The 27,231-nt window shown below is 39.6% G+C and overlaps 1 protein-coding gene across 1 annotated transcript in view; it reads right to left on the bottom strand.

Annotated features, from left to right (window-relative positions):
* The window catches only part of NKD1 (NKD inhibitor of WNT signaling pathway 1), a 137,285-nt gene that overhangs the window by 15,211 nt on the left and 94,843 nt on the right, over positions 1-27,231 (bottom strand). The window contains exons 5-7 of the mRNA XM_065662620.1: positions 21,744-21,801; positions 3,466-3,572; positions 820-915 (exon numbers count right to left, since the gene is read on the bottom strand). Coding sequence (XP_065518692.1) covers positions 820-915; positions 3,466-3,572; positions 21,744-21,801 — 261 coding nt within the window. The remainder of the gene's footprint in view (positions 1-819; positions 916-3,465; positions 3,573-21,743; positions 21,802-27,231) is intronic.

Genomic DNA, 27,231 nt, shown 5'->3' with positions numbered 1-27,231 from the left:
TCAACCAGCTCTTGGCGATTTTCACAGACACCAGCACAAGAGCCAGAAGAGACAAAACCTGTCAATTTTCAGCTGATTATCTGAAGTTATGGGAGCAAACACACCTCACCAGAAAAAAAAAATAAAAATGAATGACAGCACATTGCAGTATATCTCAGTAAAAGGCTTTCTTCTAGATGAAGTATCATTCAATTTGGATAGAAATAGTTCTGGAAAAGCACCATGTTCTACCTATACATACTCTTATTTGGCTTCTTATTTGCACAGGTAATATGACCTGAAGACATCCTAGCAATAAAAAATATACATGGGTATGCTTTGACAGCCATTCACTACTGTCCTCCAGCAAATATCATCCATGTTATTTATACTTGGAGGAAGAAGGCAGGGATCAGCCTAATATTCATGAAAACAACAGAACAGTATAGCTAGTCCTACTAGAAAGAATGTCAGAAAGCAACCTTGCTATTTGGTTAGCTTAACTGAAAAGCAGGATAGAAGCCAGAACAATATACATTTGCAGGGGTTTATTTTGACAATGTGTTTAGTCGTTTCAGGTATTTTTCTCCTCAAATGCCAGTACTATTTTTTACAGGCAAATCCCAGGTATTAAACAACAATCGGCTTAAAAAGACGTACAGTATATATTAAAATCGTAAACTACTGGTGGGATTGTTTCTAGGAGGGAAGGGTCCATGGAAACCGCTGTTTAAGTTGGCAGGACACCTCTATTTCATACATGAAAAAAGTGTTCCTGTTATAAAACACGTGTCTTGTTAGCAAACGCTTCACACAAAGGGGCAGCAGTACTTTGCTTACCTCGCGTGTGACTCTTCCGTTGTTATCAAAGTCATACAGTGTGAAGGTCCATTCTTGCCTGTTATCTTCCTCTACAGACACATCACATTGCAATTCCTAAGAAACATGCAAAGAGCAGCTGATTACCTAAAGCAATAGGCCTGTCTCCATAGAAGGAGGCTGCTTGCTTTTTTCCTCCCTCCCACATGGGAGGAAGCTTTCAGGATATGTCCTGGGGAGGCCTCTTGTCCACTGCAGCGAAGGAGTTTCATCACAGTCACATGAGAATCCTAACTCCCTTGGGATAGACTCTGGGAATCTGCAAGATGCTTTTCACTTTATTGTAGAAAACACAAAAAAGGTGTATGACAACTACTCCCTGAAGCTCTTGAAATATAAGAACATTTCCCACTTAAAAGTGAGAAGAAAAATGCTTAACTCAGGAAAAGAAAGGTACCAGACCCACAGAATGAGGCGGTACACCACAGCGCCAGGAGTAGCCATCAATACACACTGGGCATATGCCACAAATCCCCACCAGTGAGACCTGTCCTTGATGCAGGCATTTGATACCCAAAGGTTGTCTGTTAGTGCAGTACAGCATTATGCCACTAAGCCCCTGAAATGGAGCCTGCCTAGGAACTGGTAGCTAAGAACAACCTGGGAGTAGTGCCTGGCCCTTATTTTAACTGTGCTTCTGTTAGTGAGGGTGTGATCTCTGGAAAGCCTGAAAGAATCAATTTGTTAAAGAGAAGAAAAACCCTCGAAGTAAGCCCAAGATTTCAGTCAAGAACAAAGGATGCACTTTGACTGACTCCAGTCACCTGGGCTCAGATCATTTGCTTTCTCTCAAGACCTGTGCAATCAGAATTATCCAGAGCCACAAAAAGGCAAAACAGAAAAGTTACAGTGCAATTAAAATGAAAGCCACTGTATGCAAGTAAAATAAACAGCTCCAAATAGCTTCAGTATGATAGAGCTCAAAATACCTGGTTGATCTTCTGACTTGAAACCAATTCCCTACAGCAGTTACCGGTACCTCTTGTCCCCTGCTGAGTTGAAAGGCAGTCTTCTCTCAGTTGTAACAAGCCTGGCTGAAAGCTGCCAAGTGCCCCACACTCTACTGTGGAAACACAGCTTCATATTACATAAACATTCCCAGCACCTTTAAAAGCCAAATCACATCCACCTCAGATTTAGACCTCTTGCCTCAACACTTGCGTTTCTAATTCTTCATACCTTTGAAACGTGTACCAATCTCTTGGCTCCTATTTTACATAGCTGGAAAACTTTCATTGTAGAACAAGGGAAAAAAATATCAATACTTGGTTTCTTGCCACATATTAATACTTCCCTGTCCCACATTGCCTAACATAACAGCTTTATGTGAGGATGTGCTCTGCTTAGTGAAGAGCCATGGCAACCTTCCCTGCATTAGTCACAGTGCCTAGTACCAAGTGCTAACCTTTATGGCATGCCAAGAACTACTTGGGAACAAACACAGACTTTGCCTGCACAGTGGAGTTCCAGCTACTCTGGCACCAACCATGCTGGCAGGTGCCCTCCAACATCCAAATATCAAGGCACTGTTAATTGCAATTTATCATGCCTTTCCTGTCTGCAAATGTCTGCTACCCAAGGCAGTATATAAAATATGCCTAGAAATGAGTTACTGCCATGCAAAAAAAGGCAGGAAAAGTCACCTCCCCCAAGAACACACACAAGCACCTAGCAACACCTGACCTGCCTATGGGAAAGCTACTTCCCTTTAATCAGCCTTAAAACAGTAAAAAATAAATTGTACCAGATGCCTAAACCTGCTCTAGAGAAGGAAATGAACAGTCGAGCTGCTGCAAGGTGGCTGCATGGTCTTTTAAATAACAATCGAGCAACGCAAAGCTCATTACTGTGACAGGCTGACAGCACTGAAAAGCAGAAGTTTGCCACATCTGCTGGAGTGCAGAGAGATGAAAATTCACACTGTATCTTGCTGGTACCAGAGTATCTTCCCCCTCACAAAGACAGACAACCCTCTAGCTGAATGACAGCATGTTTCAATGCTCATATTTATTAAATCACTCCCTGTATAAACAAAACTTGCCAACTACACACAATGTCTGGCAGTTTTATGATGTTTGTAAGTCCACAACGAAATAGACCATCAGACTCATTGCCCTGCAGGATCCTTTTTCTCCTGCCATGTGATCAGATGGATTTCCAGTGTAGAGCATCAGGTTTATTTCACTTTGAAGGCCCAAGCACTGAAGACGAATGGTTAGGGCAGCTTTCACAAACACCTTTTACACTAAGCAGATTTAACAAAGTAAAACAGTCCATGAAAGTCAATATAAAGATTTGGTAACATGGTAGCTGGCATAATGAATTACTAACAAAAGATTCATAGATAAAGCTTTAAAGCAAATGCCTCTTCTTACCACACATTTCAGATCCTACAGAGGATCCAAACCTGGAAATAAATCTCACTAATCACCTCATAAGGAGCATCAGGAGTAAGACACCGACTTGTGCCAATTCTGCTCCCTCCTGTGCCCACTACAATCATTGGGAGCTATATACATGCATCAGAGGACACTATTTGGTCCACAGGATATTGTTTTACCACAATGCTTGTCAGTACAGTGAAACTTTTAAATACAGAGGACTTACTTCAAATTTCAGTTGCTTCTTGGAACCTGTGCGTGTGTCACTTTCTTTTTCTACTTTCTTTTCATCTCCACTGCAAACTCCATCTGTCTTCTCTGGAGGCAAAGCCACTGCGAAAAACGTATTTAACAAAAAATTCATGAGGAAATGTCAAAGCAGTCTTCTATTTGCAAATCTGTCTTTATAAATAGGGTGAAATTGATTTCAGCAAACTTGTATGAGAGGATCATTATACTTGATTTGCTTTTTTGTTCACTACACACCTGGGATAATTTCAGCAAACAACCCACCAACAGCTTTCAGTACACAGCCTCTCTTAAAAACATCACTAGAGTCACAGGAAGTACAAACACAGTATTATAAGAATATAAATCAGCAGAACTGTTACTGTTAATAAGTTGAATAATTTGCAAAATCCTGAAAGTTTGTGACATATTGCAAAACCACATTGCATTCACCACCAGTGGATGAAGTAATGAAGCTGAAATGAAGTCCTCATTCTGTTCCAATTTCCCTCTCCAAATACACACAAACCTTACTACCTTCCAAGAAGGTAACACTACCTGCTAAAAAGATCAAGCTGCATAGTTTCATGTGTGTCTGAAAAAGTATACTTCACCTAAGTCTGAAGTCAAAACATCATGTACTTGCATAATTCAATAGCATTCATAAAGAGAATCACTGTTAACATCTATCAGACATATATCACAACACACAACACGTATCAGATACGTAACAGTAAGATATATTTCTTGTGGATTAAAAGACAAATGCCCAGGAACTTAATAGCCATGCGTTTGGCTCCTGCAGAGGCAGTCAGCCTCGCACATGGTGAAGCTGTATGCCTGAAGAAAATTAATTCTATATGAACAGTCGTATGAAAATATACACAGATCTTTAAACCATAGCCTCAAACCTTATTTTTTATACATCCACATACCTCTGCCAACAATGTTATGCCCATACCTATTCAGCACAGCAGTAATCCTGCCTACTCCCCGAAAAACAGGAAATACTGCGAGAATGGGGGTATTAAAGTCAGCACTTTTTCCCTTGTACTGCAGCATTGCATTTACCCAAAGTATTTATTCTAATGTTATGTAGGAACCATTTCTTGGGATACCTTTTTAAGTAAGATCTCATGGAATTGCCAGTTCATTAAAGTCAGATTCCTTTCAGAGAAGGAGACATGATCCCCTCCAGTTCAGGATGACCCATTTCAAACTGGCCTTCCTGGCATTCAGCACTGCTAAGGTGTCTCCCAGGCATTCTCCCTGGAAAGCAAGTCACTAACATGCTGGAAATTAAAGTATGATTTTAGCCATTTTTCAGCATTTTCTTTCACATTTAAAACCAAACAATTACCTTAAAAAAAAATTAAAATCTACCCTTACCTTAGCTTTATATTCTCAGAAATTCCAAAAGCTAAGATTTCTGCAGCAATATTCATGTTGCCATGCTGCAATATATATCCCATTTTCTAGTTTTTATGGCTTTGTTTAAATTTAACATTATTATATTACTTTTTTTGTTTGTTTTCAAAACTGCAGTATACTATGAAAGATTCTGAATGTACAGTAAAGAAAGGAGGAATGAGCTAGAAACCCTAACCTTTGGAATTTCCTGACTTTGATACTTATTTGCAGACTTGACATTATACTAATGCCAGCTTCCCAACACAGACATGCAATTTGCATTGTACAAATGCAAGTAGACATGACATTTATGATACACATACTGACACACTGACACACTTGGATTTCTGCTCCAAGCCACGTTAGGATTCCCCACACCAAACATAAGCTAAGCAAGAAGGTCAGCTGAAGGAGGAGAAAGCTTGCTTCATGTCTGTTTCTTCCCTTGTCTTTTTAACCTGGTGTTACTGAACAAGCAGGGACTGTTTCTTAAGGAGGTTCTGTATAGTGTTTATCAACAAAGGCATGTATTAAATATTACTTACAATACAGAAATTTGAAGTATATCTGTAGAAGGGCCATTTGCTCTGTAATGACTTTGTCCATAAATACAATTCCATATTCCTGTAAGTTCAAAGCTAAGGCCACAAAGACCCCCATAAAACAAGAGATGACTTTGTTTGTCTACATAGTCCAGCCTTGTGTTTTCCTTCTAAAAGCAGCAGGAAATTGAAAGGCAGCATAGGCCTTCGCAACAAGGATGGTTACACTGACAGTGATTCTTCGTAACTATTAAATATGCCCCTAGAGTTTCAGTGGCTCATTTGTACCAGTGACCAGTTTCTCACATGAACAGTTCTAAGAGGACAGAAACATTTGTTTGAGGGGCTTTTGCAACCCCTCACAGTCTCTGTCTAGGGAACAAGAAATAAATGAAAGGTGGGGTGGTATGACCCCAAGGTTTGTTGAAACAATGGAAAATCAATTGAAAATAAAATCCATCCCTCTTATCACACATACCCTTAAGTGTATAAAGGTACACACTGGCCAAAAGACTTCTACAGTGGTCTTTTGTCTCTAAGGGACAGCACCCCCAATACACTGGCATGGCATGCTCTCATGGTTGAGAGCAATGAGGAGCAGATCCTACACAAGGTGACTGTTCCCTGCTCTTTGTTGGGCTCTACTATCAAAATAAAGTGTCTCACAGAGCATTCCCTCTCTTAAACCACCATGCTCCAGCATTGTGCTGAAAGCTGCTGGCATGTGCAAAGAGCACCAGAGTTCCCCAGTTCATAGGGTGCTTCAGAGAGGAACAGCACAGAGTTACCTTCTGGTTTCAGGCACAGCCCTTCCATTGGCATGTTTAATAACCTTTCTGGATGTACAGTTTGTGTGTTCAGATAGGAAGCTTTCACTTTAATGTATAATTTATGTAACGGAGGAAAAACGTGCTCTGACAAATTAGTCTTCTCAAAAAACAAGAGTTCAGCTATTGGGGAAGGAGGAGATACATCTTGCAGTACACTCCTTCAGAGAGTTTAAATACTGTATGCCAGAAATTATCCTCTTTGAGCTTTGCTGACCTTTGATCTGAAGAACTTACTGGCCTTGTTGCTCTGGGGAATTATCCTTTGAAACCAGTTACTCATTTTGGAGCTCACATGAAATGGGAAAATCTGGTGATCTCATCCTGATGTCAAGTTTCATTCAGCAAAGAAAAATGAAATATAAATGAGGAAAGTTTAAAGGGGAATATGGAGGTATTTAAATAATATTTATGAATGATCAAATAATGTGTCTGTGCATATATCCTCACATGCCTTATCCAAACCCAATGAACATTTAAAAATCCATACTGGAGTACGACTGTTTTGTCTGCAAGGGAAGGGTAAGTGTTTGGTATCTTGTTTCTATACTTAGTTTTGACTATTGACATGCACTTGATTTCATGAAGGATACAAACACATGGTGAACCTACTTATAAATAAAATGAGAATGTCTGCTTGGGACAGTTAAAACTAGCAGCCTGTAAACAGAGCTCCATCAGTGAGCTGCATGCCAAGGTTCAGATATATTCACAATGTGAACTTCCTTTCAGCTCTGCCAATGATACTAAACTAGAGCAGACAAGACAGCTATCTCAAAGGAGTGAGGAGAATTAATAGACTTGTGTTTCCAAAGTCCAGGCCATCAGAAATAGGTCCACATATCATCTCTGCAAAAATACTTACTTATCTCTCCACTCAAATAACAAGTCCTGACAAAGAGAATACACTACATAGATGAATATACAGAGAAAAATATGTCTGTTGTGGGAATCCACAACTGGAGGGGGGAAAAAAAAAAAAAAAAATATATATATATATATATTGCTTCTCATGGGAATAGCCATATGCTTTCAAAAATAATGTTCCCTAACAGAATGTTTCATGAATTGAAATACTGCATATGTTTTCTTTATGATGTTCTCTTTTCTTGTTCATTATTAATGATCTTGTATTCACTTCTATAACCTTAAGACACTATAAAAATGCGTCTGGACGATATTTAAAATTGGAAAGACAATAAAGGAAAAATATTAACTTGGAAAAATTGTGAAATACCATTCTTTCATGAAAAACAAACTTACTGGCTTAAATGTACTAGCAGATGTTTCTCTCTAGGTTTGTTAATTACTACCACCCAATTGCTCATAATTGAGGTGGGGGAGGAAGAGAAGGGGAGAATGAATACCAGTTTAAAGGCATTAAGACTCATCCCTGAAGAATTAGGTCTTTTCTTCAGGGGTGTATTCAATCCTAAGAAAAGTGGGGAATAATTCCAACTGTTGCTTACGAATTACCAAAAAATCCCAGAAATGAGGTAAAACTGACTGCTGTGCTATGTGTTATTGAATGAGGGCAGAATACTAAACTTCAGCCAGCCAAACCATTTGTCACTCACCTCCATCCTGCATTTGAGAAAAAAGAATCAAACCAGAGCTTCACTCAGGTGGAAAAGTGCCTATTTAAACTTTCACCCTCACTCAGATGGCTTGTCATTTCAGATTTCTCAAAGCCGTGTTGAAGCAAAGCTCCAAGCTCCTTAACAAACGCTACACCTTCTCAAAGTAAGGACAGTTTCACTTTGGTTTTCAGCTGTATTTAACATTTTCGTCAGATGGATTAAGATGATCTTGTGGTCAGAAACAAAAGAGGATGCAATTCTGATGAATGTTTAGGTATAAGTTGCAGCTTCCAAGTCCAAGTTTGCACAGCAGTTAGAACTCAGGCTAAAGATGAACTACTTCAGAGACTCCTTGGGATGACAGCCATTCTGAAAGGTATGTGATGGATCACGGGGCCTTAACTCAGAAGGCAGAACTATGGGAGAAGCTATGCAATTCTATAGTAATAAATTATGACTGGACATTAGCAGGGACTATTATCTTAACATCAGGGTCATTACTGTAATTTTTGAGAGAAAGCAGAGTAAAAGTAAAATAAGATAATTGACAAAAATGCTACCTATGGAAGTCAGCATCTGGCATACATGAAAACAAACCCTATGAAGTGAAGTATTACTAGCCTTCCCCTCAAATCAGATAGACTGGATTCCACAGCAATTCTTTAAAACTACTACCAGAAACAAAGGGACAGAATTATCTGTGCAGGGGCAAAACCAACAAACCACACACTAGAACCTAAGACTTGTGAGAGAGTAGGATAAAAGGAAAATTAAAGAACACATAGCCATATCAAGACAAGGAGACGAAGTCATAAGCACTTCTGTAATGTTCAAATTGAACTTCAGTAGCAATATTTGTCTGGTGGAAAAGAGAATCAACAAGCTGGCCCAACTAAGCTCAGTACTAAAATTCCTATTGACATCAATGGACTAAGGGTTTCACTTCCAATTCCCAGATTTAGCAGATGCAGCAGAACTTAAAATCAGAAACTTTGAGGACCAAAGGGATAGAAGTCTTTAATGTCTAAATTATCTGGTTCTTTCAGCATTTTTTTCATTGCAAATAAGGTTTGACAAACATAACTGACATTCCTCACTGACTGCATGACGAAAACAACCACAGCAATAATTATGTTTGAAAGTCTAAATTAAGAAGTTGTCTATTAATTAACAATGACATTCACATTCAGATTTCACTTTTAAGTTCTCCTGGAGGCTATGGATTGAGAAATATCACCCCCATTAAGAATACATTTTGGTTTTATTGCACAGAGTTGACTGAAATACATCCTTGATGGAGATAACTTTGTTTGACCAAAGGTCCTCTTTGCTGAAGTGAATGTGGAAAATGAATAGGCAGAATATGGCCAGGAAGGGAGTGACATTCCTGTTCCACAGGCACCAGAAAAAAAGCACAGAAAAACAGGCTTGTCCTGGGTCAGTGCCAGAAGCATGCATTCAACTTTCTCTGGCTGAAAGCTGAAGCTGATGAATTAGACACACCCTTCAAAACAACAAAGATCAAGCTGCCTTCTCTAAAACTTACTGTAGGGAAATTAATTGTCCATTTTAAGTCCAGTGGGACAAGTCAAAACCAATTTAGCAAGAACTGTGCTAGTAATGCTTTGTACTAGCCTGGGATGGGTATGTCAATCTAAAAATATGGAGAGAAGTCACGATCTTCTATTTCACGGTTTCCCATTGATGGTCACAACACAAATTAAAGGTTCAACTGCACACCACAGGGTGAAAAAAAGATTCATGATGTGATAAGACCCATTGCCAGGACTTGGCTGGAGGGGGACAGTTAACTACAGCACAGGGAAGTGGTGACTCAGACTGAGGGATAGCTCTTACAAAAAAACCCCAACAAAAATAAACAAAATGTGTTCTAATCATTCAGGCACCAGATAATGATTTTGAAAAGTTTCCATTAGGACACTATTGTGAATTGGTAGACTGAAATCTACTCAAACACTGGAACACCATTTTCTGCCCTGAATAAAAAATAACCAAACTCACAGGTCTAGGCAACACTACCTCCCTTAAAACTTTGATTCCTTTTGCCAAGCTCCATAATTTGACATATTTAAGCAAAATTATTTCCAAGCCTTGACACAGAATCACAGGTTTCTGTCTAGGCCTGGTGTCTATATTTTTCTGGCTGCTGGGGTGGCTGGAAATTTTTTTTTATTACCTATCTCCTTACCAAAAAAAGGTTTGCACTAAAGATGCAGATACAAAGGACAATATGGTCTCTCTTTGCTAGCTAGGGTGTAACTCATGCATGCTTAAACACTAAACCTAGATTCCTCACACTCCTTCTGGAGTGAGTTTGCTGAAGGGAGGGAGTTTGCTGAATTTTGCCAGATTATGATTCGCTTTTCCAATTAGTTCCCCAACTGGCTGTATTTCATCAACAGCAACTGCCAGATTAAATGCCTTACTTGACCATCTTCACCCAATACACTTTGATGCTCAGTTCTCAAGCTTCAAAATACCTTTTGGATGAAGATCAGACAGCACTAAACAGACTTACTAATTAATTAAGCAAAGTTAAATTTTAAACAGTGTTTGTTGTGTTAGCCAAAAGCCTGAACAGAACAGTCTTTTTCTTTCCTTCCTCATTGGAGATCAAAGAAGATCATTTCTCTCTCCTCTCCTGTCTCAAGAAAAAACAAAGGTGGGGGGATAAGGACAAGGGGAAGGATCTCCATAAGCTTTGGTCAGAATACTTCAGGATGATACCTGTACCAGCAAGATTGGTGTTTGATCAGCAAGCATATGAAAGCCACATTAACAGAATGCAATCTGCTGTAACTATCTGTATCATTTAACATGGGCAAGTACTTCTTAAGTGAAAACTGTCACTGTCATATGGACCACTTACCACTTTCTAACAGCATTATATGTCCCTGGAACTCTGAATGGGTCTGCAAAGTGTTGAATTCTGTTGCTGAACAGTGACAGATGGGGACACCAACTGATCATTTGAGACTTACTGCAAAAGAAGAAAGACCTCTCTTCTTTGCAGATGGCCATACACTGATTTTGGTTAGTTACTGATAACAATTTTGCTTTTTACAAAACCCTTCTCAGTGTAAGTTGCAGATATACATGTTCACAATGAATTTTCTATTTTAAATTTTCTTACCTCTTTGGATTTTTCCCCCCTGAGATTCACAAGAGAAGAAAAAGAAGAAAAAAAAAAACCCCATCCACTACATAACCCTTTATTCAAATTAAGGCTGAGTAGGTAATGTTATTAATAATGTAGGCTTTGATATCAACTCGCTCCCATCTAACTTAGATGTTCAGTGGGAAAATCATGTTTCCACCGCCTTTGCTATGATAACTGGGCCTCTAAAGGCACCTGAACTGTAATACTTATTTCATCAGAACTGCTTCCCATGAGGAGGAATGTCACTCTGACCCTCACAAAGCCAGCCTTTTAGAGAGAGCAGTGTTGTGGACCTGTACTGTTAACATCATTTTGGCTGTGAACAATCAGTTGTATATCTGACAACTCTCTCATAGTTAATATTCAGTAGCAAGTTCAGATTTTTTTATCCTCAGAGCCCTACATCTTACTCTGAGAAACAGAGGAGAATGGAGATTGATTCACAACACAACTGAAAAGCAATATAATGACTGACAGTCCAGCACATACAATTTCCCTTTTCATATGGGAGGAAGGGGTGAGGAACAGTACTGAGGTGATACATTACATACTGCAAAACACACAGAGGAATAAAATTCATCAAGGCTTGACCCAACCACCTTATTTAAACTTTAGAGAGCACCCAGGATCGCAACACAAGAAATCATTCCCACAGAACAAACACAGGTGACTGCTGTTATTAATTAGTACAACCTAATGACAACGACCAGAGATGGAGCCATCCTGCGCTACATACTGCTCAAAATACAGAAAAGGAGGCATTCTGGAGCATGGTTTGGAGCACATTTACAGGAGGAGCCAGCCCTTCCTATTGCTCTAGAGAGCCCAATGTGCTTTGCAACTCAAGATTCAGCTTCCATCTCTGAGCTCCCTCTTCAATGGAAAACCCTGCAATATCCTCCTAGACAGTGTCGCTGTGGATTTTTGTTCCAATGTAGTGTCCTGCAATCAGGGAGTAACAGGGCCTGGGCAGCCACCCTGCAGAGCTACAGGGCAGAAGAGAGGGTGGGTGCTTAGAGCAGCTCCCAGAGAGTCCTGCAGCAGGCACAGGGAGAAGTCTTCATCTGAACGCCCTTTTGCCAAGAATATCCTCCCACACATGAATGGTGGATGGCCCCATGCTCTGCAAAGGCTCATTAAAATAACAGGACAAGGGTGTGCAGCACCATGCTTCTGCCTCATACCTCCAAGTCTGTAGAGGGACTGCAGCTCCCTCTTAGATAAAACTGCGCACAGAGTTCGGGGCTGCCTTGGCTGCCATCGGCCACTCCCCTGCTGGCTAAGCCCCGCTCACAACCCCCCTGCCAAGCACAGCAAAGCTCTCTGCTCCTCCAGAGCCCTGTGAAAATTCCTTGGGTAGCACCTCTTGTACTTCTGGGTAATATTTTTTACAACTACTATTCCTTTCCTCTCTTTCTGTTTAAATCCTTTTTGGTACAAAGCTGGGCACTTTGTATGACATATTTCACTGGTGAAAGAACCTGGATCGCTGGATCAGATTTATAAAGCAAGAAAAACCTGATTACTGGCATTTTTATTTTTTTGGTGGGCTGGGGGTTGGGACTTTCCATCTAACAAGAGCAGCTGGACTCCATGCTCTTTCAAGAACAGAAATGTTGCTTCAGGTTCATTTCCACAACCCCATAGAGCTGCATTTTTTATTTGCTTTTACTCACAAACTAGTTGTGGTTACAAAAAAAAACACAACCCAAAACCTCTCTTCCACGCACATGACATTTTATCTTTTTCTCCACAGAAGAATAAGGTTGACTGCTACTTGTGCTTTGAGGTTTGGATATGATTGAGATGAAACATCTGTTAAGAAAAAAGGTGTGTGTGGACTTTCTTCTGCTAAAAATATCATGCTTTTTTTTTTTTTTCTTTTTTTCACCAAACTTGAAACATGTGATGAAATTCAACTTTTAAAATATAACCCTGGAGCTACTTGAAACTGTAAAAGTCTCCTCAGTATCTGAGGCAAGTCAGAATTTCCACTGTTCAAGCTGGGCTTTTATGAAGAGCAGACTTTAGAAAAAGCTGTAATCTGTCTAGGTAACAAAGGGCGCTTGTTCTGCCTGGTGAGGTAAAACTTTGGGTTTCTGTAGCTACTGCAGCAGAAGTGGAGTTGAAGCACACAAAAGCACCCTGACTGATACACACTTTGAATTTGGAACAGCAACTGGCAAAAGCAATATGCTTTTCACTGGAATTGCCACTTCAAGTCTGCAGGTTTGCACTTGTGTGTTTGTAAGGTTCAGGAGGATGACAGGTTATTGTGTCTAAACTATCCAGCCTGAAGGTTCAGGCATTTATCTTTACATCTAGCTGTCTGTATAAAACCATGACCCTTAAATTCGATCCCAGAAACACAAGGACTATTTAATCCTGTCATAAATTGTACCCTCACAGGAGACACTCTGGGATATAAAATCCCTATGGGCAGGAGAGAAGGGCCTTCCAGTAGCATGCACATAGGATCTCAACAAAAGCCTGTTTCAGAGAGCTACTAAAAACCCAGTAAACAGAGCACTCCGAACCTTGGTTGCCTGGTTGTGTCAAGGTCAAGTCAAACACAAGAGAACTGGTGACTTTAGGAATAGTTGGAATTGCAGAAGAACATTTTGCCTATTAAATGCAGTATTCAAAGTTTCTAAAAATGAATGTAATGTTTCATTTAAAGACAAGGGATTTGAAACAAGAAGCATATCATCTTCTGAAATAGCAAAGGATAATATTTCTTTCAGTTACAAGAGCACAAACCTGGAATGATTCCATGAACATCAGCATGAGAGTATTATCTGGGCCCAAATCATTGCATGGAAATATGCTCTAGTTTCAGATGGATTAAAAAAAGAAATTAAAAGAATAATAGAAAAAAGAGCAAAAAGAGGGGGAGGGGAGGGAGGGGAGGGGAGGGGAGGGAAGGGAAGGAGTTAGAAGAATAGCATTTTGACTCACTTTCCAAAAACATATTTAATAAAGCCTCCATGAACTGTGGTCAAAGCTACAAGAAAAATAACTGGTAATAATCGTTGCTGGAAAATCAAAAGTAGAAAAGGACCTTTGTTCTTCAAGTAGAATAAATGAAACCACTGGTATTCATCATGTTTCCAGAGAGATTGTATTCAAACTTCTGACTTGTACCTGTATTTCATTGTTTGTTCTTGGTGGTATATGTCCTGGGGCAAAGTTCAAGAACATTTTTATACTGCTGCATACAGTAACGCAGCTTTATCTCTGTACCATATACACGAGATCAGCTGTATCTCATGGATACGCCTGAGTCCATCAGTTTTTCAAGGTGTTATCTGATGTTAGACTCTGCTTTCCACATTAGTCACTACTGCAGAAGCAGAAGAGCAGGACACACACATGGACGTGGCAAGCTGTAACCCAGCCACCTTGGATGGTATTAGGGGTGTGAGGGGCTACCCGCGTGGTGGACAGCTAGTGCAGAGCTGGGCACCATCCTGCATTCCTGTGCGCTCAGTGTGAGTGTTAATCAGCCTAAGTTAGATGAAAAGCTCAGATATGACTACAAAGGATACAGTACCTTCCTTCTCTGAATCACAACCTTGACAGCCCAAGGGAAACACCAATGACCAAGAGTAATTGGGTGAGTCCAAACTACTGAGGCTCAGCCTTTTCAAACCACACACACAGCACATAAGCCTTGTATCACTGGCACCCATTTCTCTCCCCATCTCAGTCCTGCTACATGATAGCTTCCTTCGAGTTTCACTCACTGACATGAGCAAACAGTTGGCGGCCCACAGGCTGTTGCCTAAGTTCTGCCATGATGCTTCACTCAATTTTGAGATGTGGAAGGCAAATGCAAGAGGACCTCCTGCCTTTGATGAGATCTTCTTAAGTCCTTTTGTCCTTTGATTCTCCCTCGTCCAACATGTACCCTGATGGTCTGGATCTCACATGCTACAAGAGAAGCACCTTGAGAGCTCTGTAGACACAGGTTTTTCAACAGCTGATACCCACTTGTGAATTTTTGCATCCTAGTAAACTAGCTCATGACTACCCCAGAGCTTAGAGTAAATGAATATTCTTATTGGTAATTGATTCTTTTTTAATGATCACTCAGAAAGAGCATTAGCTTCTCCGTAAAAGAAGGAAAAGTCTCCAGTCTTAGGTAGAAAGCACATGGAAAAACAATATCGTTATAAATACCAAGCATACATATAATATTTTAAGCTTTCCGTGTTTAAGGTGTTCACTAAGGATCAACTCGATGTTTTCGAGGTGCTAGTTGTTTCGCTTTTCATTACCTTTGTTTTCTGCTGAAATGCTTTTTATACATCACACACAAATAAATTAACTTTAACATCTGTCTTTCGTTGGCCACCATAAAGAATAGAGACCACTTCTAAGTTTGGAAGGTTTTTTTTATGTACAGTGCTCTGAAACTGGGTTTCCATCATATAAGTAGGGGACAGACATGGATGCAGGAAATCCCAGGCTCTGCTCTCTGCTTTACTATAGTGTCCCTGAACAAAACATGCAAATTGCTTCTGTTCAGGAATAACAGAATTCTAGCAACGTAGGATGATCTGACCACAGAGATCAATGTGAAGCTATTACTTACAAAAAGGATGATCTTCCCAGTCTAATACAGAGGATTAACAACCCAGAACAAAACTCTCAAACCACAGAAAAAACACACCATCTATCAAAAACTGTGAGGCAGTACTCATAGGAGCTGGTGGGTTGTCAGCTACAGAGAACGATACCCTAACATGTATGTAACAAGCAGCAGCTCTGCTTGAGGAGGAAAGCTCACCCTCTGAGGTGACATAACAGCCTACTTTTCACTGCCTTTCTGTTACCTGCTTGCCAACATGGGTGGGAGCTGTTAGGCACTGTAAAGGTCCATTTAGAAACACCTGGAGACCACTAACTCATTACACAGAGGCCATGAGCAACCACTGGATGGTAACAGTCTTTCATCACTGCTGACCTGGCTGCACTTGAAACAGCAGCTCTAGAAGCAAAGACTTCTGATCCAAACACCAACCCCCCTCAACTGGGACGGCTAATGTTAAGAAACACTTGTACAATTTTACCTTTTTTCATTTTATTTTTTTTTTTAAGTGCCTCATGCCATAAGATTTTCCTCCCACTCATGGCAAAGAGCCTACCTGCTTCTTACAGTTTCCTGGATCTGTGCACGACCACAGGAAAACTTCTGCTAATCCTAACAGTCTCATGTTCTTTGGTGACTTTTATTCTAACTGCCAAACTAAGCAGTTTTCTCTTGGCACTCTCCACTGCTCCTTCCCCCCCCACCCTGGCATGTTCTTTGGTAGTCCTTCCAGCTCACAGTAACCAGCTTATCGGCATCCAGCCTCAGCAGGGACTAGCTGTTTGGCAGATAATGGTGGCTGTGCCAGTGGGTCACCCTGGAGCTGGAGATTTTTTCAGTTGTTTCATGTCATACTGAGTAGTAGGAAAGGGTACAGCAGAAACCTTTTGGCAGCCAAAAAACCACAGCCATTGAGCAAGTGATCACAAGTCTGAGGTGATCACATAGCACATACTCATGCATAGAAAACTTATGGTAAGTGCACAGGATTAGCAACAAGTCATTAAAATGTAGAGTTCCCATATAACATCCCACAAAGCTGACCACAAGAACACTTTTAAGGTAGAATTCTTAGCACTCTGTTTTCAGTGTCGGTGATCGTTAGATACTTGGTTTAACATGACAGAGACAGGACCCTCATTTTCAGCAAAGCACCAAGCCTGTGTCAAGAGTACTAGGCAGGTAATAACAATGGTGCTGAGATAAAGTAGCTTTGCCTGTGTGCAAGATGAAGGCTATGTCTTTTCTATATATACACTAGAATTTCATGTACATAATATACAGAAAATTATTTAAGCCTCACAAAAGAAATAACTCTCATAAAGCATTAAGTAGAAAGGAGCACGCAGTCTGAAATAACTGCCTTTTATTACCCATTCATAGCTCAGCACAACACATTAATATATTACAGCTGTGAGATTATCTAACTATAGTAAATATGGTCTCACAGGCAAATAGGTTAGCTAACACTAGTTAAAATGATGATTGTTCAAGTTTTCCTTTGCTGACAAGTTTATAAACAATTTGGGCCCAAGTACCATACCTTGGCAACATTCTGGAAAACAGGATATAATCAGGATGTGAAAACCAGATAATAATGTTAAGAATATAATTTATTTTTCTCCTTTGCTAAACACAGCATGCTTTGCAGGTTTAGAAATTCCATAATGTCCTGTAAATGTGTGAAAGACACAAGTAGTTCTCTTACAGATATGATAGATTTTTTTTCAGCAATAACATGTGCTTTGAACTCTCCTGGAGGGCTCTCCAACATTTACAGGCAAGATGACATGAATAATTTTGTCTTCTCTGATACCAGGCAAGGGAACATCTTACACCCAGATATCTGGTTTGGGAAACATATAAAAAAAAAGGGGGCTGTTGATACAAGTCAAGTTCTGACGCTACCTTCAGCAGGACTTCGGATATCATGTTCAGATATCATGTTCAGATATCATGTTTGGATATCATGTTCAGACCTTCCACTGGGAAGGTCTGGATCATCTTCAGTCTTCTGTTGAGAAAATAATAATCAAGACATCGCCCTCTCCTGACAAATGAAACAGGGAAAAGATTGCTATCAGCATAAGAAGAAGCTCCTCTGACAGCTACAGGACTAAATGGATCACACAGAGATGCAAGATTTCTGGTTACTAGAAACACTTAAGTCATACTTTTCAGGAGAAGAGTGACATGAGAAATCACATTATCACATAACTAATTGGGGTGATAGGTTAGGTGTCTCCTGAGCTTAAAGACTTCACCTTGAACTCCAAAAGTAGACTGATAGCTAGATCCCACTGGGCTTTAAAGAGCTTGTATTGTGACAAGTAGGAAATTGCCTCTTTCCCATAATCAGTCTGTGTCAGAGAGAGATTTTCCTTCTTCTGGTTCAGATGTCACAAGCAGGGAGAAAACAGCCTGTGCTGAAAACCTAGCTGTTCAAGTGATAAGATGGAGGAACTTCAGTTCACTTCGTAAAGACATGGAGTGGTCAAGATAAGAAAGCTCTCCTAGTCTACAGGCTGTAGCTGTGAAAATTACCTTTTCCCTGGGTCATTTATTAAGGGAAAGGAGGTGAAGAAAGTTCTGGAAAACAAGAGCAGAACTCTTGAACGACTAATTGAAAAGCTTCTTACTCCTTAAAGAGCAGCGAGAGAACCTGGATGTCATTATTGAACACACTGATGGAAGAGTGAGTTGCTGTTTGAAGCTACATTCAATTCCTGCCTGCCATTTTAGCTTCCCCAAGTGAAATGAAAAGTATCTCCCAATGTCATTTCTAGATTTTGCGCTTTCTTCCAGAGCCACCTCCAGTCATTCAGTTCCAGTGGCCTACTACTCTGTCTAGGGACAAGGAAGAGAAATTGCAAGCTCTTTTATCCTAGACATGAAGAGTGATGAAGCACATGATTCCTGTGCAGAAGCTGCTGGACAAGAAAGTTCAAGCGCAAGAAGTTTGTACACAGCCACAGGAGATTGCACAAGAACTCTAAGTCTGGCAAATGGCAATCTCTGCGGTGCAGTGGGAAAACACTGCTAAACTTGGAATGAAAGTTGCAAATGAAAGCACTACAAAACGTATATCCAGCATGCCCAGTTGTTCACTTATTAATGAAAGAGAAATAAGGGAATCAGAGTAAGTAATACATAAGAAGAAAATGAGGTTTCCATTGTTGTGTCTTATCTAAGGAAATCTCTGACCACATAAGGGAAAATAAAAAAAAATTCAATTTAGTGACTTGCCCAGCAGCCAAATCAAAGGCAGGTGCTGGATATAATAGACAGTACTGGCCAAACTGTTTCTGCACAGTACTCAGTAAACAGAATTGCCGCTATTGAGTTCTAACCTCTTGTCATGCAGCAACATTGAGTCAACAATACGCTCTCATGGCTTAATGCTTTTGATGTTTACTTTGTTCTGTCTATAGTTCAGAAAAAAGCACTAATGCACCAGTCCTCTTACCAAATACAATCTTAATCCCAGAATCCCGAGCCGTTTGCTGTTGGCCAGTTAAGTCTGTTAAGACGAAAGGATTTGATCAAGCTTTACATAACAACACAGAAGTTAAATCCAGCAAAGAGAGCTCTTTTTATCTGTACTGCTCAGATGGCTAAGAGGGGGAAAAGAGAGAGAAAAGAAAAAAAAGGTAATGAACTTGGCTATGTAAGACAAAATAAGGAATTCAATTATTTCTCTTATTGCCACTCTGTCTTTTCAGTGAGAGTCTTCTAAAGAACTCAGATTTATTCTCCAGTAAAGTCTTAGAGGTGAGGCTGTAACTTTCCCCGAACTTAGAAGAACTGTGGCACCTGCTGTGCTTTTTTGCAAATCTGAGAAATGTTTCTTTTTCATTTTTCCATCCCTACTGCGTATTTGTGAAGACAGAATACAGCTCATTGATTAGACACTTGCCTGGTACTTGGTAAGAGCTGGGTTTGAGTGTTTTGTTATTCATGTCCTTTGTGTGCTTAGTCCAATCAACCATGTTTCAGTGTGATACTGTCTCTGAAACTACTTTTCAGTGATGTTGATGTTACGTTATGACACACAAGTGTATAATGATGCAACATATGTGTATTGTACCAGTGTATATGTAAAGGTTATGGAGTAGCAAAATTAGGGCCGAACAACTATTTTTGATAGAAAGTTAATATATTTCCTAGAATATTGAGTACATTTTCACACAAAACATTTCTATGCAGAAAAGAGCTGTGAGTGATCATCGCGTACCTAAGCCACATAAAATTCAAGCTGTGCCCTAATAAATCTCTCAAATCATGTTTCAGCCTCACTTTATGCTAACATCACAAGTTTACGCTAGCACTAGCACAACCATCCAAATGTTATGCCTGTAGAATGGTGATCCCGCTTTAACACAATGCTTCTAGTATCATCTGTTAACTAGAAGAATTCCACTGCCTCATTCAAGTGGGAAGTGGCTAACACTGTCCCCAGCATGAAGCACAGCAAGATCTGAAAGCAGAAGAGATAAGGACCAAGCCTTGGCAATCTGCACATGTCTGCTGGAGCACTGGGCGGAACAGTTACCTGCCTCCTAGCTGGAAAGATGCCAAACAGCTCTTCCCCGGTGGCAGCACACAAAGGAAGGACCACCTGTCCTAAATCTTGTCTGCGCTACTCACCTACTTCATAAGAAATAAGATACATCAGAAGTAATAATGTAAAACTGCTGGAAGACTGAAATTACAGTAGCCTAAAAGGGTTTACACTCCTAAGAAACAGTCCTGTTGCTGACTAGTTTGGAAATAACATACATTGGATACTATGCTTGTTATGCAAGGCAGTTCTACACACTAAGGAAGAAATAATTAGAGGAAAGGGAAGGTAGAATGAAACACAGGAAAATTAAATTATTCACCTCACTGATGTTTAGTATTCTGTGTTAAGTAGTTTCTCCTATAGTTTCAAAAATTAAAACCCCACCCTTTATTAGAGTTATGTCTTACTATGAGCAGAAAGGAAAACTGTTTTGAAGCTAAATACAGAAACACTTCTAACAAACACTGACTCCATCATAGCAAGTATATCCTGCTTTTGTGTTTAACAGCAGCCTACAAGCAAGAGCTGAATTTGAGCTCATATGATACAGGCACATACTAGGGAACATTCTTTGTAAACGACAGATGCGATAGAAACATGGGATCCAAGAAACACAGTATATTAGCACATTTCACAGGTAAGGAACTGGAAGACAGACATTCTTAACACAGAGAATCTTTCAAGTTCTGTTTAGACAGTAGTCTCTACCACCAGAAACAAATGACTGGGTTATAAAAGGACATAAATTTCCCAGTTAAGCTTGACACAGTTCATTGCTTCAATTAAGTTGGGCCTATTGTTTCCACTAGTCTATAATACAAGTCAGCACACTGCCCCAAGCAACCACTTGTAACACTACAGGGTTTCTGAAGTCTCATTTTCTTGTTTTTTTAACAGAATGAGAGTAATGCCCTCAAATTAATCTCTTCCATTCATCAACCCCCACTTTCCCAAATGGTGTTGAAGGTACTTCAGATGTGTTCTGTGTCCAGACTCAAGGTCCCCAAAGGTGCTTCCCACCACAACAATGATTCCATCTCCACTTCAAGGAGAGACCTGATCATAGAGGAAGAGATCAGATGAGCCTCAGGAGAAGTTCTCTGAGGCAATAATGATTCCATTCATATTCAAGAGACATGTATAGAATAAGAGTCTCTGGTCTTTATTAGAAATTAATGCAGGAGTTCCTGAGTCTGGTTTGTGTAACCCTGAAGTGTGTGCAGTGTTTCACAAAACCCAATGCTAACATTTTCAGTGACTGAGTTTACCACCTCTGCTGGGGACAATGATATTCATTACTGCTACTACTGCCAAAAGAAATACCTAGAAAATATTGTGAGACCTTGAATTAAAACACTTGGTCCCTATGATCCAACTGGGTGACTTCTTTGATACTAGGAAGACAGTGGTAGGAGACTCAGAAACAATACCTTATTCCTGCCTTGAAAGTTTTGCCAGAAAAAGACAACATCAGTCTATTAAGAACCACACACTCATATATGCATTCACACACTGATTGTTTACTGACGTACTCCCATATCCCTTAATGTTAACCAAGAAATTTCATTCTTTACATACCTTCTAGATGAAAGTGTTCATCACCAATAGTATCCCTGTAGCCTTCCCCAGATAAATCCTGTAAAAAAAAAAAAAAAAAGAAAAAATCACAAATGTACTAGATACAAAGTGTTGAGGTGTTAAGATTTTTTATTTAATTCAATTAGGACTAATTTAAACTATTAACAACAGCAGAGAAGTTGATTTCCAGGAAGTAAGTCAATCACTTTATTAGTGATAGTCAATGAATTTTGTGCTATTTTACAATGCTCTGGACTTACTTTAGGACAAAAATTCAATGGAGATGAATAGATTGTACAGAGGAAAGAAAAAGAAGTGTTCATATTCAAATTCCTTTACAAAGTAGATTAATATTTAGCATTTCAACATTCTGTCAACCAAGCAAGATAAAAAAACTGCAAATAGAAACAATAAAGGAGAAATAACGCCCTTCACTGCCCACAGAGGAATGTTATCACTTGGTTCCACCAACAGACAGAAAACCTTCATATGCCAGAGGTCAGACAAGAAAAGCAGATACCAGACTCTGAAAAGTTGCCTGATCCCTCAATCCTGAAATTAATGAAATTTTGTTAGCCACAGGATGTCTAGAAGAATACAGAAGCAGATGTCATAGATATGCAGATGGTCTTATCTCAGACCCCTAAAACATTTCTCTAATGGTGCTCAAGTAGGGCATCAGTGGGATTTGGAGCTAATCCCACTTACAAAGACCCTGAAGAGCATTCTTACTCTCTTATTAGCAGACCCTTCCAGCTCCAGTCCCCACTTCCAGCTGAACCGTAAGCAGTGGCAGCTATTCTCATGTTTTGCCTTCTCCTGTCCATTCCAAAGGCTCTGGCATCACCATATCGTCACTGAGCTTACATTATACTCTGGCTCCCTGAGTTCTACACAAACACTTTCTGGCACTGATAAACAGTTATGGTGATAAAGAAGGACATGGTCCTAAAAAGCTGGTGTGCTGTGCTCATTGCCACTTTTTCACCTGCAAAACATACCAGGAACACAGAGCCAGCATTCTCAGCATCAACCTGTGAACTGGGATTTGACAGTTCAGAGCTTTTTGCACAAGGTAAAAATTAAGGGAATAACCTGTGAAAATCAATGTTTGGTTGTATCCATTAGCTTTATTGCTAAGCAATTTAATCTGATAAAAACAGTTCACCTCTTTTTCTCAAAAAAGCTGACAGAGACTCTTTTCTGCCTTCCACATGCCCAAATGTTATTCTTTGAGATTAGTTATCAAAAAGTAACTAAGCCACAAAAGCATATCTTAGGAATTCTTCAGTATCAGTTTCTGCAACAGCATTTTAAAAATCAGATTTCACAAATGCTACTGGATAGCTAGCCCACAGATCCTGCAAATACCATTCTTTTCATGAGCAGACACCCTGAAATAAAGTTAAAACTCCAGGGTCAAATGGCTCTGAGAAATGATGGCAACCTGGCCCAGAATGCTAGGATTCTGCACAGCACAGTGCTGCTATAAAAGCTGCCATTGTGGATTTAGCTTTCCAAGAAGCAAAAACCAGAAAACATTTTGTTTCCTTGAGTTTTTGTTCCAGCAAAAAGGTCTCTGTTTTGAGCATGTGCTGATGAATATCAATCATTATGTTAAAAATTATGGAAGAAATGGGCAGTGAATGAAAAGGAGCAATTACATGTTGGCATAACTTATATTTCTGCAAGAAGATGATATTTCCAGGCCTTATAAAAGTTAGTATACTGTTGTTTATCGAATTCCCCCATGTCATCATTTTCCATGAAGCTCTGAAAGTGCAGCTCTGACTGCTCTCATAGATAATGAGATACAGAGAAGTGACTCTGCTTGCTCCCACAATGCTAAATATTTAATAACTGGTTAGTTGGTTTGTTTGGTTTTTACTAAACTCAGAATTCTTGCTCCCTCCCACTGTCTTGGAAAACAAAAAAATATTTTCTGTTAGACTGATCAGTAAATATGCAATGTGTAGGTATGATCTTACTTATGAGGTACCTCTGAGGAGAACACTAGCTAGCCAGTAGCCTTCATCTCTTAAAATTTTTGCAAAGCGAGCAGTGCACCTGAGTATCAAATATTGGCTGTTAAAATGATGTCATTAATCCCATCCTCCACAAAACCCACAAGCCATTAGTTTTTACGATTTTTTTCAAAAGACATCACTTAAAAATAAGCATACTTTTGTTGATGTAAAATGCACCGCTCAATGGAAAAGAGTGGAAGGCAGAAGTGTAAAACAGCAGAAAGCAGTAATATTCATTAAGCTAGCTTCCTTATTTTCTTACTCTTAATCATTATATGGGTCTTAAATAAATATATTTTATAGTCTAGTTTTACTCCTTCTCCATCTCCTACTTATTTAAGTCAAAGTCAAAATGCAAGCAAATTTCCAGTAAGTATTTCTGCTTTAAACCAAATTATTATAGATTACCACATTCTGGGAAAGAGTTTTTATTATGTTGAACCATAACGTAACTGTTAGATAGCACAAACTGACAATCCATCCTGAAACTGATGACACTATCATTTCAACATTTTAGTGACACATTTAAGTAGAATTTATCAGCTCTGATTCAGATGTGCTCCTCTGTGTATGCAAGATTGTGACATGTATTATCTTTCATAGACAGATATGTATCTGCAAGAGGTGTGGGCAGCTCTTAAGATTTTACAGGGAAAAAACTAAGGAAAAAAAGAAACTATCATACATCTTGCTGCGATTATCTCTTCTGTCAAAAAACCTGCAAGACAGTTACTTGAATATTTGTAGCAGCACTGAGACAGATACCACAAACTGGATAATACCAAAACGCACCTGCTTGAGAAAAGGATTCTGGACAGTGTATGTAAACTCACACTCAAAAGGAAAGTACAAAAGCTGAACAAGTATCACTGAAAACGATTCTGACTGTAGCCAGTACCATATAATAGAGTACTTTCCCTATGACCTGTACAAATTGCCTTAACATGAATATAATAATGCATCTACCTCCAGCAGCACAAATTCAGAAAATGGATTAGAGTGAAAGAGGAAATGTGTAAAACAGAACTTGTAGCTCAAGAAATTCCAGTGGGTAGCAAATGCTATTGCCAGATAGAGATATTTAACAGTCGGGAGAAGTGTGCTGGAGCACAAAGGCGACACAGGCTCGAGGGGATGATAAACCTGCATTGGCTCTGCTGTTTGGCCAGGCTGGGCAGCACAAGCCTCCCCACACCCTGCAGAGCTGCAGGAGCCAGGCCTGTGGCAGCAGTGGTGCCAGAGAGTAAAAGCAACAACATTTAGGTCATAGGTAGTTGTATATCACTGTCCTGACACCATGTTTTAAATCACAACACTGCGATTTCAAACTGCAACACTGAGTCATGAAACAACCAAAACCAGATGTACCCTGTTAAATACTATATAAGTGAGGTCAGCAAGCACTTGAAAGAATAAAGAAAAGAAATATCTACATAGAAGGATTATTCCAGCATGCTATTTCTATAGGTTGCTAAACAGGAACTCATCTAGAATAAGTGTCTCTACCTCTCTGGGAGTTTCCCAGATAAATAAGTTGGCCTCTGTCAGCTACCATCACAAATCACACAGAATTACTATGATTCAGGCTCAAACATCTGCTTCAAAACTCTGAACAGCTGGCTGCCTGGCCTGGGTAGAACAGGCCTTGTGTCCCATATATCTCATTCTGATAGGTGCTGCTGTACTCAGATTTAAGAGTGTGGAGGTGGAGAGAAGAGTTAATTACTGCAACTCCCTTAGAAATGTCGCTGAGTATATACATAGATGAGGAAGAAAAACAATCTCTAAGAGCTCCCACACCCCAGGGCTTCTATTCAGCTGGTTGCAGGTCAGGCAATTATCACTCACTTCCCACCTTTGCCATGCTATCAGACTCCAATGGATTCTAACTTGCTGGGAAATTTATTTTCTTTAACCCCAATATCAGCCCTAACCACCCTGGACAGTTTCTTACTGGTACAAGTTTCTGGAGAGTCCAGGCACTGCTGCTTCCAGCTACTGACTTTCTTTTCACCAGCAGTCTGCAAATGCTACCATCCCATTGTTCTGCCAACATCACTTTATTCTTCTGATGTCTTTGCTGTCTCCTCTTCTCCTTCTACATGGGGGTTAAACTCCTTACCTTCACCTTCCAGGCTCTACACAGTTGTATTTGCATTTGTGTTCACAACTCCTTGCCCTATCTCTAGCCCCTGTGCCCACTGATTCTTTTGATCTCGGTCATAAGTATGACTCTTTCCACTTGTCCTGGCTCTGCCTTTTCAGGCCACTCTCCATGACACCGAGCACGTAAGAACCAAAACTACAGAATGCAGAGTGCATATTTTAGCAACCTATATTTGGACTAACATGACATTAAATACAGTTTTGGGGTTTTTTTGTTTTGGTGTAAGTAGAGAAAGCTACATCCACAGATTTAACTAGATGTATCAAAGGATAACATTTGATTTAAGTAGGTTATTATGATAACAAGCACGTTTTTAAAGTTTGGACCCCCCCTACTCTCTGTATTACATCCCAGTCAATATTATGTTAATTAACATTTCTCTAAAAAAGTATTGCTCTTCTCAAGTAGAAGCAAGTTGCTTTACCTCTCCTTCTTCAAACATCTCATTAAAATCCTTTGATTTACCCTAAGATACTCAATTTTCCACATTTTTGGCAGAAAATATGCATTTTTCCTGATTAAGTGAAGTTCTTATCAAGGTATCATATCCACCACTTTCCCCAAGTAAAACAAGTGCAAAATGACAAATTATCAACCAAGAAAACTTTCCTCCCTATTTTGAACCAGCTGAGTGAAACATGCATTTTTCTTCTCTCTTTATTCTCATATTGATGCAATAAAGTTCCAGTACTTTTGGAAAGAGCAAAGTTGAACACGTTTCACAACAGCAAGAGACAAAATATGTGGTAACTCTAGTATCTGTGGAGTAGATTTTAGGATGTTTTGAAAGTAGATGCTGACAAGAATGCTGTGTCACCTATGCACAAACTTTCATTCTTAATGTAGACAAGAAACAGTCCCAAGAAATAGAGGTTCAAGAGAATAAAGATGCACTTTGGCCTTTCACCCAAACAACAGAGAGCTCTGTCAGCTCCAAAGTGGCTATTGAGAATGCTTCAGTCTCACTTGCAGGAAACAGGTTCCCCAAGTAAGTCTGATTTTCATATAGTGAATCCTTAGCAGATCTGAAAAACCCATTCTCTTGAAGATGGTTCAGGAAACCTATCCAACCCCCAAAGCAGTTATTAGCATTATTTTACTTTTTTTGTTTGTTTTTTTTTTTTTTTAGAATCTTGTCCAGACTTGAAGAAAAAGAGGTAAAAGAATTTTTTGGGGGAAAAAAAAAAAGTGGTGAGAGGAACCTAGTTCCCATTTGGGGGAAATTTCCCATGGACTAGAAACATAGTTGTGTGTGACTATGATTAACCCAAGCCTACACTTCCCTGGTAGGAAA

Source organism: Lathamus discolor, chromosome Z, assembly GCF_037157495.1.
Source record: "Lathamus discolor isolate bLatDis1 chromosome Z, bLatDis1.hap1, whole genome shotgun sequence".
Classification (NCBI taxonomy): Eukaryota; Metazoa; Chordata; class Aves; order Psittaciformes; family Psittacidae; genus Lathamus; species Lathamus discolor.
The sequence above is the reverse complement of the archived record's forward strand: the minus strand, read 5'-3'. Positions and strand labels throughout refer to the sequence as shown.